Here is a 16,790-nt window from a genome sequence, read left to right on the forward strand (position 1 = left end):
CTGCTGTCGAAAATTGCATAGCTGCAATTAGGTCTTGGATGTCTGAGGATAAACTTAAACTCGACGATGATAAGACTGAATTGCTTTTAGTTGGTACGAAGCATCAATGGTCTAAGGTATGTCTTAGAGGTATCAAAATTGGTTGCGTTGAGATATCTCCAACTTCCAGCGTTAGAAATCTTGGCGTATTGTTTGATTCCTGCCGAAATATAAGTGAGCACATAACTAAGTTACGTAGCTCTGCTTTCTTCTATATTTATAACAGGCGTATTAGAAAGTACTTATCTAGGAAAAGTACTGAGACCTTGGTGCATGCTTTTATTTCTAGCAGACTAGACTATGGCAATAGCCTACTGTTTGGTATCCCACAATATCAGATTCAAAAGCTTCAGGGAGTCCAGAATCTTTCTTCTCGTGTGATATTTTCAATGCCTAAATACTGTCACATCACTCCACTTCTCTTTGAATTAAACTGGCTGCCAGTGAACCAACGAATTGTGTTTAAGATCTTATTGTTGGTTTTTAAGGTACTCAACCAATTGGCAGCGAGCTACTTAATCGATCTTATCTATGTGATGCCGTCTTCAACTGATAATCTTAGGGGAAATGACCATGACATTCTCCTCAGTTATCCTCCATCTTATTCTAAGAAAACTTTCGGTGGCCTAAATTATGGAACAATCTTCCCCTTGAAGTTAGATGTTTCAATTCTATTTCATCTTTTAAATCTAAGCTTAAGACATTTTCATTTAGAAATTATTTGCATTGATATTTTTCTTATTTGTATGTATATTTTTATTGAGTTCTTTTACTAATCACGTATGTATTTGAATTTATAATGATTTAGTTTATCAGTTGTTTGTGATGCGCATTTGAATATTTATGTAGAATTTGCGCAATACAAAATAAAGTTATTATTATTATTATCATAACTGTGTTGAGATGTCAGTTTGAAGTTCATTAATGTATGTCATATAGTATAAGACAGTATGTTTATAAGATGTTTATTAGATTTTCATCGGACTAAAATGAGATTTCACACGTGTAATTGAGAAGCACTGTAAGAGGTAAAGATTTAATAAAAACCAATGTTGTTCGACTTTAAAGGACCATTTTCTCTACTGAGCCAGGAGCGTATTGACGACGTATCTTCGAGGTCAAAATGTCTTTGAGTGGAGTACTGAAGAATACCAGTGAAAACTTGGAAATATATAACGAATGGGATTATTTATGGGTACGAACAGGCTTTCCTCTAGCGTTTGCTATTACAGTTGCAAACTCCATCGCACTTGCAGTTTTCGTAAAGAAGACATTTCTTGTCAAGAAGTCCAGTTACCTCCTGGTGAACTTGACCGTCGCAGATTTACTGGTTGGAATTTCTGGCATTGTTCATGGTGCTTTCATATTGTCCTCTTCTCAACCAGATAGCTTGACTTTAATGGCCGTAACTGCATTGTTTTCTTTTGCATGAATTCTTTCTCTAACTGTTATATCTCTTGAAAGAGTGGTTGCAGTCTTCTGGCCATTTCATCATCGCCTTGCTAAGTCAGCTCATTATTTCCTTGTCATAGCAGTTGTGTGGTTTTTTACAGTCACTCAAGTAATACCTATATTTCTTATTCATCATTTTCCCCAATTTTTCGATATCAAACAATTTTTGCCCTATATACGTGGTTGCATAATACTTCTTCCCGCGGCGTCACTTGCCAGTATTGTCTTCTCATATCTCTCTATTTGGGTTAAACTGAAATTCTTCACCAAGTTTCGTCACTGCAGAACAATCCAAGAGAACAGTAAATTAAGCAAAACGCTCTTTATAGTGACTGTCGTTTCACTAGCCACTTGGTTGCCAAAAACTATAGCAGATAGTATTTATAATATCATAAATACAGATGAAAAGTTATTCATTTATGAAGACGCAGGTCTTTATGTAGCTTTATCATTCCTGTTTCTCATGAACTCTCTTTTGAATGTAATTGTATATTTGTTGAGAATGCCTGAATTCAGAAAAGAACTAAAGGATATGTTTTATAAATGTAGCTGATGATAAAGGAAAGCAAGGGAATGTACAATGCGAAGAAAATTTACGTTATATTAAAATAAATAAAAGGGATTTTAAAATAAGGTGGCATTTTTACAGTGTGGCTCTACATCCACTGAATTCCAAGTGGAATTTAAAAGTTATTTTTATATTTAATGGATACGCAACTCTCCATCTTAAATATAATCGTGTATTCATTTAAAAGCTGGAATCTAGAAAGGATTTTTTAAATTTAATATTGATATAATATGTACATCGTTGTCGATACCCTGAAAGAGCGCTCGGCTAACTTTCACATCGAGCGCTGGGGCAACTGACACTGAGCTGATCTAAGGCATATATATATATATATATATGTATATATATATATGCATATATATATATGTATGTATATATATATGTATGTATATATATATGTATGTATATATATATGTATGTATATATATATGTATGTATATATATATATATGTATATATATATATATATATCTATATATAGATATATCTATATATAGATATATATATATATATATTTATTTATTTATTTATTTATTTATTCATTTATTTATTTATTTATTCATTTATTTATTATTTATTTATTTATTTATTTATTTATTTATTTATCTACTTATTTATTTATTTATTTATTTAATGGGATTAACAGTGGATTACACAGAGTGGCTGTTCTTCCACTGCACCAATATCATCTTACGTCACCCTTAGCTGATTGATTAATGAACCAATGCTACAGGCTACTCGGGTTGATGATTCTTGAGTCAAGTAGGCGACGCCTGATCTTTATATTGATTTGATGATTTTCTTGACTTGGTTATTATGAAGTACATTTAAGACCAGCTTCATCTTGATGGCAGCATTTAATGAAACAAGAAATATTAAAAAATAATTTTAAATTAATGTTCACAGATCAAAAGAATACAATTCAATCGAATATAGAAGAAGTTAAAATTAAAAAAACAACAGGTGTAATTTAGCATTGAAAACCACATTGAAGTACATTAAAGGCAAACATATTAAGACAAGCTTCGTGTTGATGTCAGTATTTAATGAAACAAGAAATATTAAAAAATAATTTAATGTTCACGGATCAAAAGAATCCAATTCAATCGAAATACTAAGAAATAGTCGAAATTAAAAATAAATACACCCCAACATGTCAGGTGGTCTGGAAAAAATCAGGTGTAGTTTAACATTGAGAACCACTAGGTAATCAGTATATGAACTGTCATGACGACTATCATAGTTTTAGCCCTCATAAAATAACAATTTATCAGGGACATAGGCCATCGATCACTTTGCTGGATCCAGCACGATTTTGTCTCATTTTAAGCACCCTTAATTCAACTTTATTGAAATGTGGAAGTTCGTACAGCATGTCATATAGTATATTATAAAATAAATTAAATAGTACGCACGCTGTGATTGGTTGATAGCCATGTTTGCATGAGGATATGTAAACACAGTTGTGACCTCACAACTTTCGTGTTTTCCCGGTACAAGTTCAAAAATTAAAAATTTACAGTTTCTTTCGAGGAAAAAAACGCCCCCAAAAATGTATTTTGAAGACAAAGTTCCAAATTTTGACTTGTGTCAGGGCCACAGGCATAACCCTATGGTCTAATGCAGGTCTTTCTGATCGTAATATCATAAAAATCTCTCGTAGGTCACCGCAAAGAGAATTCCCTCAGGAGCTACAACACACGTCCTCCGTCAGGACAGCTGCGGTTGTTCAGCGACGTGCTTTCTCATGATTTAAATGCACCGCCAATAAAGAATACAAGTATTTCAAGGAAACAGTCAGCAGCTTCAAACTTTTTCCAGCGATAGCTCTTCAGCTCCACAAAATATCTTCTCGAGGCAAGACGAAACAATCAACTTCGCTGCCATGTTTTCTCGCTGTCAAATTGAGCAAAACCACGTTTCTTTCAACCGAGAATTCCATTCACAGTGACACTTGTTATCCACTTTTGATCACTTTCGTAAAGATAATCAATTCTGAAATCTTTTATTAAGGTTTCTATTCAATCTTTGGACATTTCTTTGTATTTGTTTTAAAGTTTTAGAATGATAAATGTTTAAAATAGCTAGCGATTCTTTCTCGCTTCACATTTGCCTCCTTGGCGTTTATTACACAAAATTTGATTGGCTAACGATCGAAGTTCATGATGTATGGAGAATTTGTATTTTGATATGAGAATCAAATTCAAATAAAGATTTATTTTCTTGCAAGTGGTAATGTTTTCCCTTAGTATTTATTTTATAAAAGCAATAGAAAACTTTTTTCTCTGTGTTTACATAGCCTGATAGCAACACTCGGGGGGTTGGGAGAATTCTCGACAGTTATGCAAACCCTCGACTACGTCTCGGGTTTGTATAACTGTCTCGAATTCTCCCAACCTCCCCTCGTGTTGCTATCAGGCTATGTAAACACGGAAAAAGTTTTCTATTGCTTAAAGACTGTATGTTGATAAGATGTTTATTAGATTTAGCTATCTAAATTATAAACAATTATCATCATTGCGTTTCTGCTTGTATTTATTCCAGTAACGTTTTTCCTATTCTTTTTCTTGAAGGACGATACTTGTCATACTTGCCCCAAATCGTGTTGCCTTCCATCAACCTTCCCACCCCACACAAAACATGCAGAGACATGTGCCTTCCAAAATTCAAAAGATTCATGTGTGTTGTCCTCGAGGGAACACAAATGGATGTGAACAATTTACAGTATACATCCACTATTCGTTGTATCTAATTACCGTTTTCATTGTAAGGTTTGTATCGGGTTTACATGATATTCATGTGAGCTGACTTCTAAAGTAATTATTCATTAATTTTACAATACAAATATAGTATTTTGTATTTCACATATGTGTATATAAGGATGACAATTTAGCGATATATTTAGCAATTATTCGCCGAAGGCGAAGTGAATATCGGAGAATATTTACCGAGACGCGAGTCGTTTTAGTTTCTTTAACACAAGTGAATTTAATTAATAACGGAGAGAGAGTTTTGTAACGTTTTTAGTTTGTAAAGAGCTATCGTGGTGGCTAGATTTCGCATTTTTCGGATAACACTTCTCAGCCAATCGTTTTGGGTAATTCCCGTAACCATGGAATCCATTGTATTCGCCTAGTGACGTCACTGGAAGAATCCACGCACGTTGTTTGAAGAGGAAGCCATTTTGGATTTTTGATCACTTCATAATCAGCAGCATATTTTGAGTATTCTTAGTTTACTTTATGCTCTTTTTATTGGACCTTGAGATATGAGATTTCTATTTATCATTACGTTGGAAGAAGAATTCGAAAACAGCCTGGTTTGTCTTATATTGGATCGATTAGACTCGGTCCAGATAATCGGCTCAATCGTAGAAAAATGTCGTAACCAGAAATCGGAAAAGAAAGGATTCTAGCCAATCAGTCGCCAATAATTTAACTGATAAAGACAACAGTTTGGTTGCACAAAACATCCGACTATCATCTTACTCGGGTCACAATACCAATACCCTCAATCAAATGAGTCACCAAGAGTCATTTGTTATCAAGTGTCATTTGTTATCATCGTTTCCCGCCAAGGGCATTTGATATTTTTCTCTTATTCTCTCTGTTATCATCTTAGTTCATTGGTACTCAAAAAGCTTCACGAGCTTACCATGGTTTTACCTTTGATTTCAAATGTTATTCATCTCTGAGCACGGCACAAATCGACAAACGAGTGTGCGCTTGCGCGTGCGCGTTATATTCACCTGTAGGTGTATATATCACCTGTAGGTGAATATAACAGCATAAGACGTAAATTGTAACCAATGAGCGAGCCGGATTTACTATATTCACTTGTGTAAAAATACTAAATACATGTATATGTATCCCCCTCATATTGTCTTTCCTTGAAAATTCAGGTAAGACAATAGGAAAAAGGGTGATACACTATATATCCCTAAATTGTCAAAGTTATAGGGATTCGGTGTATATATATATGTGTTGATTCGGTGTATATATATGTGTTTACATGTATATAGACTTATAGCATATACCAACTTGTGTACTTCCTAAGAACGCGTGCGCTCATTGGTTAATTGGAGGTGAATATTGTACGATATTCACCTCTGAATCTCGGAATATTGAATCAGCAACAAAATGGCATCTGCCGGCAATCGGTTTGCTACAATTTCCGATGAGGAAATTGAAAAAATGAAAGTAACTGCCATTCCTATCAATACTAAAAAGGCAACGAAGTATGGCCTAAAAGGTTTGCTAAAAGGTTTGAGTGAATTTGTCATGCAAACTGCAAGTTTCTGCTTGTTTGTTACAGAAGTTATACACAAGTTGGTATAGGCTATTCACTTCACCTTCGGCGAATAATTGCTAAATATCTTATGTGCTTCTCACTGTAGTCAGTGGAGCCATTCCTGGTAATGGTGTTTACGAACGGGAACGGCTCCCACAACAAGCTTTATCTAGACATATTTACAAATATGCTTATATCTTATGTGCCTGTATTCACTGTAATGTGCGTAGCCATCCTCGACCTGGTGTTAGTCTTACAGGACTAGACTTGTCACGAGCATATTCGATGTGTTACGTGACACAAGTAAAAAACCTTTACGTATACACGTCTTTCAGTCCGTTTTCTAGAAGAATTTAAGTGAGAAAATAAATGTTCGTTTTTTTTCCGAGTATGCAAAAAAATCAGCAATTATACTTTTGTGAGACCAAGATGCATTAATTGATGTATTAGTTATTAAGACAATATGAAAGAATCAACTCGTACTTCTTGATTAGAGGGTTTTTATCTGAGTTTTCCGGTTTTCCTCCATCCGCAAAACCTGACAAGATAAATTCCAAGTCGATCTGTGGGTTAGCTGTGCCCTGTCTTAAGGCCAAATTAGAAAGTACGATTTTCGCCTACAACCATTGCATACAACCTGCTCACGTCATACTTACGACATGACTTAGATTAGATCCACACGCCTACCACATTTTACCTACAACTCGCTACGTGTCTTGTATCTTTTTTGAAGTAATCGGCGTGTTTACAGTTAAATAAAACACTCTCTTTACTCCAGAGACCGATTAAAAGATCAACTTCTTCATCAGTAAAATTAACTTTATCTCATTTTGTCTTCGTCTCACTTGGTGGGTTTGTTTTTATTGGCAAAATCGGTGTTGTTGTTGTTGTTTTGTCCGACATTTTTATCGCCCCACGGACTCCCCCACAAATTTCCCCACAGACTCCCTCACGGTAGGGTAATTTGTGCAAATTTCGCTACGACTATCGCAGGATTGTAAAACACGTTTTAAAACTCTACAACTTTTTTGTAGTCGCACACATCAGACTTGAGTGAGTTGTAGGACAGAATTACACGACAGAACTCATGTCGTAAGTATGACGTGAACAGGTTGCATGCGATGGTTGTAGGCGAAAATCGTACCGTCTAATTCTAAGATTAACCTAGAGGCCGTTTCAGGAAATCGATGTCTCAGTTAGTCGTGCCATTGCTCACTGCACAGAGCTAGCGTGTTCTTTCAGGTCTTTATAAGACTTGAATAAAAATAAAATTTTAAATAAAGCTTTATCAAATGAAAATAAAAAACTGCAAAGCTTGAACAAGAAAGACATTCAAAATATAAATCTACAAGCCAATATTATGAAAACAATGTTAACAGGATCGAGTCAAACACTATAAAACTAAAAAAAAATTTTTTTTAATTGGTTCTTCCTTTCATATTAAAATTGTGCTTTTCCCGCTTGCTTTTTTCTTTTCCATTTTGTATTTCCTTTGCAATTTGGACCTGGATAATAGCAAGTCTTGTTGTTTTGCCAAGAAAGTCAGCTAATTGGCCATCTGCCTTGAATTTCAAACATTATTTAGTATCTTATCTAATGCTGTGTGGTGTGCAAAACTTAATGTAGTATAATACCAGATCACTTCTGACATCGGATATATTTTCACCTTTGGATATAACAAACGAAACTATACAAGCTTTTACTAAGAGAAAACCAATTATTAACTTCTTGAGGGCTTTCTTGTTAAATCGGATCTTTCTTAATTCGAAATCGTGAAATATAGATGAGTTAGCCAATAATATTTCGTGTAAACACAATCATTAACTGATGTGAACATTCGTGAGTGATATAGTTGCAGGTGATGCAAGAGACAAACCAATATTTACAAGAAGCTATCTTACGACATGAAGCCTTCATCTTTATCCTAATTCTCATCATATTATTTATCAAAGCTTGAGACAATATAGAGGCAAGTACACTACCGCTTGATTCTCACGTGTTTGTTTTTTTTCCTTTTTCCCCCCGCCCTCTTTTTTGCCCATGTTTTAACAGCATTAGGAGGATATCGGTTTAAGATTCACCGAATATCCTCGCCACCATTTTCTTCTGCATAAAGACAATGATACAACGCTTGTTTTTATTTTCATGTAAATAAAGTATCTGTTTTTAAAAGATCTTCCTGAACTTTACGTTTTTTAACAGATATCAATCAATCTGCTGGATCGAGCGTGGCGTTAAATAATCATCCTTGACAAGAAAATGATGGCTTTGGAAAACAACTTCTCGCTAATTTTTTCCTCATCAAACTCAAGCACCGATAAAGCACGCCAAAAATTCATATTTTCACCCATTGATCGTAGTGAAAAAATCATATTTTCACTTGTCATGTCCCTATTGTGTTGTTTTGCGATCGTCGCAAACGCAACAATTCTGTACTACAGCAAGCGACAAGGAAGGCGTCAAATTAGACAAAGAAGAGGTACATTTAAAAGATCATTGACAGACCATTTTGTTCAAAGTTTAGCGTGGACGGACTTCTTGTGTGCTATTACCATTCCAGCCATTTTTATAGGGCAATTATTTACTCAAATGGCTCTAAAGGAATGGAGTTGCAAATTACTTAGATACTTAACGATTTTTTTCCCTACGGTAACACTCGCCAACTTGATGGTCATTGGGGTTGAAAGATATATTGCTGTATTCTATCCATTCTTTTCCATAACTAAAGGAAATGCGAAAAAAGGGATATTTATTGCGTGGATTTTCGGAGGATTCGTGACTTTAATCCCAACCGCTACATACAAGGTAATAAGACAAGATCTCGGAGCTGACACTTATACTTTAATTTGTAAATACGATCGACGAGTTCTCTTGTATAAAAGTCTAATTATGGGCTTCACTTTAATAGTATATATAATTCCGAGCCTAGTTCTGGTCGTCACTAGCATTCGCATCATACGATTTTTATCTCAAAGAAAATTATTTAGAAAGAAGAATATCAGAACATCATGGCGGTTGAAGAAGACTAGCATGTTTGTAAAGCTAATTTTCTCGTATGTTATTCCGTATTTTCTTTACGTTATTTATGTAATTATCTATATGGCTACTGATGGAGAGTTAAAACATTATGATGACTTTGTTATTAGACGCTGCAGTGCTCTCTTATCCTTCTCGAATACCGTGGTCAATCCCATTATTTTCTATTCTAACATGGGCGGATTGAGGAAGATGCTTAGAGACAGCCGTTTTCGTTACTACATTACTGGTCACTTTAGAGGCAATGTAGTTGTTCGTAAAGACAATACTGACAGCTCTCCGTGTAGAGCTATAGAACACAAGAGGCAGACGCCTGTGGCCACATTGCATCCAATGGCATGGAAAAACCGTTCAAGGCGCAACGGGATAGGATTAGGAAGAACGAATGTTGTAATACCGATGGGGAATGATGTGTCAGTCCACTACAACACGCACTCCGCGCAAGTCACAACGTCCAGCTATTCAAAGCGACAAGCTAAGAATTCCTGAACTATATTTTTTGACCAACACGACATGAATGCATAAAGCCGTCTCTCATAATGAAGTCACGTCAATTGCAGTGCTTCTCAAAACCCCTCGACGCACCACTCCAATGCTCGAACAAAATCGTCTTCCCGATCGACGAAGTTTAATGAATACGTACTTTAGTGGACATATATACATATATACATATATACATATATACATATATACATATATACATATATACATATATACATATATACATATATACATATATACATATATACATATATACATATATACATATATACATATATACATATATACATATATACATATATACATATATACATATATACATATATACATATATACATATATACATATATACATATTTAACAATTAGACTACGAGGTCGAGTTTTCTATGAGTCCATAGATAGTCCGATGATAGACTATTTGACTCATAGAAAACTCGACCTCGTAGTCTAATTGTTTTAGCATAAACCTACTAGCTAATAATATAGTATTGAAAACTAAGAATGACACTGAAAACTTTACTGAACAAAACGACGGTCAACCAGCGACACTGTTTTCATTCATATTTGTGAACTCGACCCGAAGTATTAACGTAAAGCTTAAACTTGCTCTATGATTTCTATAGCTTTTTGTCTCTATCATTACTGTCAAATTAAACTTTCTTTCCAATATTTTTTACCTTATCAGTTCTTGGGATCATTTTCTAATCAATGAGTGATAAACTGAAATAATTTATTTACAAATACTGTCAGATCATTCAAAGCCGTGCCATGTTTACAATTTGTTTAATATAAGATTTTTGTCAGTTAATTTCCACTTTCTTAATTGTCTCGTCTGTTCTTACCGTTTAAAATTCTTCTTGAATACATGTGAATAAATTATCTTTTGGATTTTTTTTCTTTTCTTTGAGGAAATCCTTTTGAAATGCCATCATTATCTCAGTAGTCAGTTGTTTGTCCGTCGTAAGTTTGCACATGAAAATCTCAGTGAAATTTGACAGCCGCTTTTTCGTGTTAAGGTTGCCATAATTCTTCAGTTTTTACCTATCTGTACCGTTCAAGACCTCAACTCCTTTCCTTCATACAGTCTTGTCTTTTCTACAATCGATTTTTAAAGATTTTTTAGAGAACAAGCAGAGATTTCGACGAAACTTGAGCATGCATTTGTTTATCTACTTTAGCCAATCAGATTGCAGGATTCGTGATAGTATGCTACTAGGTTTATGCTAAATACATATAGAGCTACTGCTGAGAGGTCTTCGTTAAAATAAGCAACCACACCTCAATTCCTCATATATACTTATATCCTAATCATCTCTTTTACCTAAGATAAAACCAGCTTCTCTGCTGTTTAGAACACCGAGTAGCCAATCGTCTACTAAACAAATACCGAACGTTTTAAGAATTCTGTTTTAATAGGCTAGTTAGTACAACGTACTTGCCGTTTGATCATTTAAAATCGTTATTGTTACACGTATTGCGCTTTACTAATGTTTTTTTTTTTTTTGTAATAATATTAGAGTGCACTCTATTATTTAGTACGTTATGCGCAGATGGAATGCGCAGTGCAAATACGCTATTACCTTCAAACCTATTTGACAAATAGACTGTAATTCAAATTCTAAAATTGTTAACTTATATTATTACTATTTGTTTAGTATATCTATAATAGTGCAAGAAAAAACTATCGTGATGATCGGATCCTTTTGTAATGGCTAACCAAATAAGAATCTTGCTGGGAATAGAGGGGAAAGAAACTGTATGACTTGAGTTCTTGTTTCATGTCAATTAGTGCTCGAGCTCGAATGGGCTATGAGTCAATAGCCCATCATGAGGCCCAAAATTGTTTCAACCGATTGTTTTACCTTACACTATAAGCAACCATTTTGAGCGAATTCTCGAGGAGGCTAGATATTCTCTAGATATTAAAAAATTAGTATTCTTATTCCATTCTTATTCATTTTATGAGTTCAAATTAGGAAGACATCCTGTAGGGGTAAGGTGTACTTTAAATGAATTATCAAAATTACTTGGGCACATATTTTTATCTCAAAAAAGCGCTAGGACGACTAGACACTTAAATAAAAGGGGTTTTATTTTTGCCTACCAATTCCCCTATTGCAGTAAATTGCCCTTGAATTGTTTTTGCGAGGATAACAACACTTTATAGGCAGTAGCAAACAAACCCGTGGCCCTCGTTCATGTTTAAATTTGGATTTTGAAGTAAATGTTTGTAGAGGGGGGGAGACCGTAGAACCTGGAGAAAAGCACGAAAGATTGTATATCAATCGCTGCCACTAATACGTGCATAATTTACTTTTTTTTCCTTGATACAATAATTCTTCTCATGAGAGTAGAGCTTGTTAGGTCTCTTCCTTGATTAGAGGTTTTTGGCTAGGATTTAATGCAAAGATCGTTACTAACCACAAGAATTAAAACACCAATATTGGTAGGAAGCTTCCTTATGTCAATTGAAACAGATTCAGAAGATGTGCCAGTGAATTCCATATCAGGGGATGGGTGATTAACTTACGATGGGGATGTCTGAGACAAACCAACCACAGAGTAAGGATTCGAGTTGGGATTCGAGTTAGGATTCGATATTGGAACAAATATTATTGATAATTCCAGCCAAGTTATCTGAAAGGGCCAACCTACCTAAATAAAGTTTACATTTACATTTAAATAAGTTCTACAAGTTGACTCTTAGCCAAATGTCATGCTTTCTACCAGTCTAACGATACATACATAAACTTTATTAACGTGTCAAACTTCTAGCATGCCACAAGTATACAGTCAATTCAAAAAATGTTGTCGTCGACCAACTCAAGCCTACGCGACTGGACCGAAAGGAAATCTGGGTAGCAATCATTGAAGCCGAGATGACTCCATAATTTTATCTGACTAGTTATGCCTTGTTTACAGCACGAACCTTCGTAAGCGAGCGGGAAGTGTTGAAGGAGACGTTTTTTAAATGCCTTCATATATTCGAAATTGTGAACTGAATCATAAGTTCTTTGTTTTTGTTTCCTTAACCCCAAAGACATTTGATGGATTGTTTCTCGCCATTATTATCTTATTACTAGCGGGCACAATTTATTCAGAACGAATATTTAAACCGCTTCAGTGATTTTTACCCATATTCCTTTCGGTCCAGTCGCGTAGGCTTGAGCCGGTCGACGACAACGTTTTTTGAATTGACTGTATTGCCAAAACGTGGCCCTGACCTCGCTATATTTTCGGTGATCGATTTCCGGCCTCCTCAAAACCTCCTCAAAAATCTCCTCAAAACCTAACTCAAGCTAAATATAAACTCTATCTAAAATTGGATTTTTAAAATTTGACGAGCAAAAGAATAATAGCCGGAAAGCAATATAATTAATTGCTGGTTGTTATACTGAACGATTAAGTCACTTAACCAAACAAAAAAAGAAAAAGAAAAAAGAAAAGAAAGGCGAAAGAAAAACGAACGAACTATTTTTATCGCTTATTTTTTCCCTAGCCGGAATTGTCATTCCTTTTTCTTCAGTTTCGCATTTTTATGGATTTAGTTTGAACCGTTTGAAAAGAAGAAAAATACACAACACAAAGTTCTACGAAATTATTTGAAATTTATTTAGCATTAACTTTTTATCCCTAGTGATAGTTTTTTTAAATAATTTTTTCTGAATAAGTTTCTTTTTTGTATATCTGGAATATTCGAAATTTTCGCTCATCACTTAGGTCTTCAAGTTTGGTTGTCTATCGATAGCGTACTTGATTGAAGCCTCTTGTTTTATTCTAAGTTTTACTGATTACTCATTCTAAGCTCTAAAAGTGCATTGATAAAAATAATACTTTATTCAATAGTAATTAGTCAATGAATTGAAAGAGCTTCAAGTGGCAACAGTTTTTTAAGCACAGGTGCCGTGCGCTCCTAATGCGCCGCCTCTCACCAAGGAGACCTGGGCTCGAGTTTCGGTTTCGTATGTGAAGAGAGTAGGTTCTTTGTTGGTTCTCTCCTGTGTTTCGAGAGTTTCTCTAAAAGTTCTCCGGTTTTTCCTTCCTCCAGAAAAATAAACCGATTCCAGTTCATTCTATGAATTGATGCCCTTCATTTATCAACTGAAGTTCTAACTCTTAATTCTAATTCGATATACTGGCTGCCTTATCGATTACGTTGGAGAGCCTCTTAGACATATTACGCCATTTACAGGTAGGAGTGGTAAATGCATTAGTTAGACTAATGGGTTGTAAAAATATAACGTTGTGTCATAATCTCCTTCCACCCTGGTAAATCCAACTAGAATTAGATCGCAGTTATTCGGATCCACAGTGTTTTTGAAACAGAAGAGCAGGTGAAAATTCCAATTAAACTCATAAACCGATTCAGATTAATTTCAGTAGCATGTCAAACTATTAGTGACTGTACATGTATATTCAACTAATTTCTGCAAGTAAATATTTAATGAAGATTAACATTAATAAACTAGATATTGGTCCTTGTCAATCAACTGCACTATATAACACTGGCTGCAAGTGAAGAGGGATTTCGAGGTCATTCGAAGTCCAGTATCTGAACAAGAGCTTTTTCTTCAGTATTTAAGCCTTTTGATTGTGCATGCATCTTGTATCATTCAACCAAAATCAAAAATCTGCGATTAAAGCCTTGGTATAACGTCGCTCGATAATCTTGTTTTAGGGAGAATGGTATCAAACAACCAAACAAGCCAAGTAGGGGAGACTTTTCGTCGGGCTACTTGTATATCAACAGGAGTGATATCTCTTTTTCTAGCCATCTTCACAAGCGCCGGGAATGGTTTTCTTCTCTACGTACTGTATAAAGATCCACTAAAAGTGCTTCGTAGACCAGTGACTGTCTTCATTGGAGCACTAGCTGTCGTTGACTTTTTAACAGGGGCTTTTTCAGACTTCGCCTTCGCTGCTCATGAGTTTGAGTGCGCCATGGGCGCAAATAATCATCCAGGAGCGGTTGGGAACTTTTCTGGAATCGCCTACTTTTTCACTGTTAACAGTGCCCTCCTTCTTGTCGCTGCTTTGTCCGTGGAAAGATTAATCGCGGTAGCCTACCCACACTACTACCGAAATTCTGTTACAAAAAGAAAGATCTTCATCGTGGTAGCAGTTATCTATACCCACTCCTTTGTCTTCGCAATGCTACAACTGGCGAAAATCCCTGACCAAATTTACCACAACCTTGACCTTAACATTCACATCAGTTTCCCAGTAGCAACAGTATCTATTACCTACGGGGCCATTTATGTGATTTTCCGAAAAAGACGCCTAAGAATCGATGCCAACAAATCAGGAGAAAATGTTACCCAAAGGAACGCATCAGTCGTTGTTGAAAGCTCAGATGTAAGGCGTCAAATCCGGAATCTCAAGATTGAACAGCAGCTCGTTTCAACTGCTTTTATTATATTATTGTGCATGATCGTAGCTTTGATTCCGTATCTAGTTTTTGTGTACGTAGAAATTGAATGTCCCAGCTGCATCGATACTGAATGGTTCTTTGCAGGCAGACGCCTGTGCGTTCCATTTCTCTTCATTAACAGCGCGGTTAATCCGCTAATATATGCCCACAGGCTGCAACATTACAAAAACTCATTTCGTGCTATAATTATTGATTCACCATCTCCAGTAATGTCATTACCAAGCCACACTTATACAAAGCAGATCGTTGCTGTGACCCAAAGCACACGAGAAAATCCTTGAAGACTTCCTTGCAGTTCCTCACTTGGACAGCGAACAGTGTCTTGTCTTTGCAGCACTTTATCACTTGGTCTTTAACTTACATTTCCATTTTGTTATTTCGCCAATTTTCACACATCAATATTGAAAGAAATCAGCACCAGTCACCTATATTTTACTCTAAGATATGTATAAAGATATATGTATAAATAATGATTACACTGGTTGTAAATAGTCGTGTTTAGGATCGTAAAAGGGTATACATTCTTTTTTCCCCCACTTTGATTATCGCAAGGCTGTGTTATGCTATTCAGTGCAATTTTTGTAGCTTGGGATTTACATGTCATCTTAAGAAAACTTCTTGTATGACGTGGTTTTGTGTGGTACAGTAATCAACAGTATCCCTTTAGTACAAAGAGGGCTCTAACAAACAACCGTTTGTAAAAAAGTATGTAGATGAATAAATGAAGAAAAGGTTTTACAAAACTTGAACTTTTTATTGAAACCCTTGAGAACAACCTCTAGTCTGATCTAAGCCAGGACATGGCTAACTAACAGATTGAACCCTGAAACAACCTCTGGGCTGATTTAAGTCAGGGCATGGCTAACTCACAGATAGAACCCTGAAACAACCTCTGGGCTGATCTAAGTCAGGGCATGGCTAACTAACAGTTCGAACCCTGCGAAGGGAGAAATAACGGAGTGACCCTCTGAGATAGTAACAGTTTCCATCACGACCTAATGAGGGTGAATAGACGACTTGAACTAAGAGGCTAGGTCACGCGATCAAATCCGCCATTGTGGCTGGTATTCTACAGGATTTTCGCTCTGCGAGAATGTGAAAAAAGATGGCGGATTCGGGTAGTTTTTTTGATGAGAAAAGGTAAGTTAACGCACTAAATGACTATAAAAATCCCCTTTTCTTGCAAGAAATATATTCTTAGTAGATATCTAAAGTAGATTTTTGCTATTAACTAACCAAGAAGAGAAAAAATATGGTATTTTTGCGATACGATGTGAAGTGTGTTTAGTCTCTTGGCTGAAGTCAGGGCACGGCTAACTTCATGCAATATAACTGTTTATAGAGCGTGGTAGAAGTTTTCTTCTTTCTCACGAATAGTCCATGGCCAGCTGTAATAAATACATTCGACGTTAAAAAAAAAACATTTGACATTGTAAAATCATCTGTGCAAATAAAGTGGGCCACTTATGCATA

At 35.5% G+C, this 16,790-nt stretch overlaps 2 protein-coding genes, 1 long non-coding RNA gene and 1 pseudogene across 3 annotated transcripts in view; all 4 read left to right on the forward strand.

Moving 5' to 3' along the window:
• Window positions 1-4,283, forward strand: part of LOC148905716 (uncharacterized) — a 44,212-nt gene extending 39,929 nt beyond the window's left edge. Inside the window, exon 2 of the long non-coding RNA XR_016121706.1 lies at window positions 3,722-4,283. This is a non-coding gene — a long non-coding RNA (uncharacterized LOC148905716). The remainder of the gene's footprint in view (window positions 1-3,721) is intronic.
• Window positions 1,079-2,061, forward strand: LOC116288064 (uncharacterized; annotated as a pseudogene).
• A 4,287-nt stretch (window positions 4,284-8,570) lies between the features above and the next one.
• LOC116288063 (galanin receptor 2a-like) lies at window positions 8,571-9,976 on the forward strand. The gene has a single exon (XM_031694775.2). The coding sequence runs from the start codon at window positions 8,608-8,610 to the stop codon at window positions 9,871-9,873; it is 1,266 nt and encodes a 421-aa protein (XP_031550635.1). The 5' UTR covers window positions 8,571-8,607; the 3' UTR covers window positions 9,874-9,976.
• A 3,884-nt stretch (window positions 9,977-13,860) lies between these two features.
• On the forward strand, window positions 13,861-16,043 carry LOC116288062 (cannabinoid receptor 1). The gene is made up of 2 exons (XM_031694773.2): window positions 13,861-14,078; window positions 14,565-16,043. The coding sequence occupies exon 2, from the start codon at window positions 14,570-14,572 to the stop codon at window positions 15,596-15,598; it is 1,029 nt and encodes a 342-aa protein (XP_031550633.1). The 5' UTR covers window positions 13,861-14,078; window positions 14,565-14,569; the 3' UTR covers window positions 15,599-16,043.
• The last annotated feature ends 747 nt before the right edge of the window (window positions 16,044-16,790 follow it).

This window comes from Actinia tenebrosa, unplaced genomic scaffold, assembly GCF_029948245.1.
Source record: "Actinia tenebrosa isolate PJP-AT-01 unplaced genomic scaffold, QUT_ActTen_1.0 PGA_scaffold7__59_contigs__length_16204524, whole genome shotgun sequence".
Classification (NCBI taxonomy): domain Eukaryota; kingdom Metazoa; phylum Cnidaria; class Anthozoa; order Actiniaria; family Actiniidae; genus Actinia; species Actinia tenebrosa.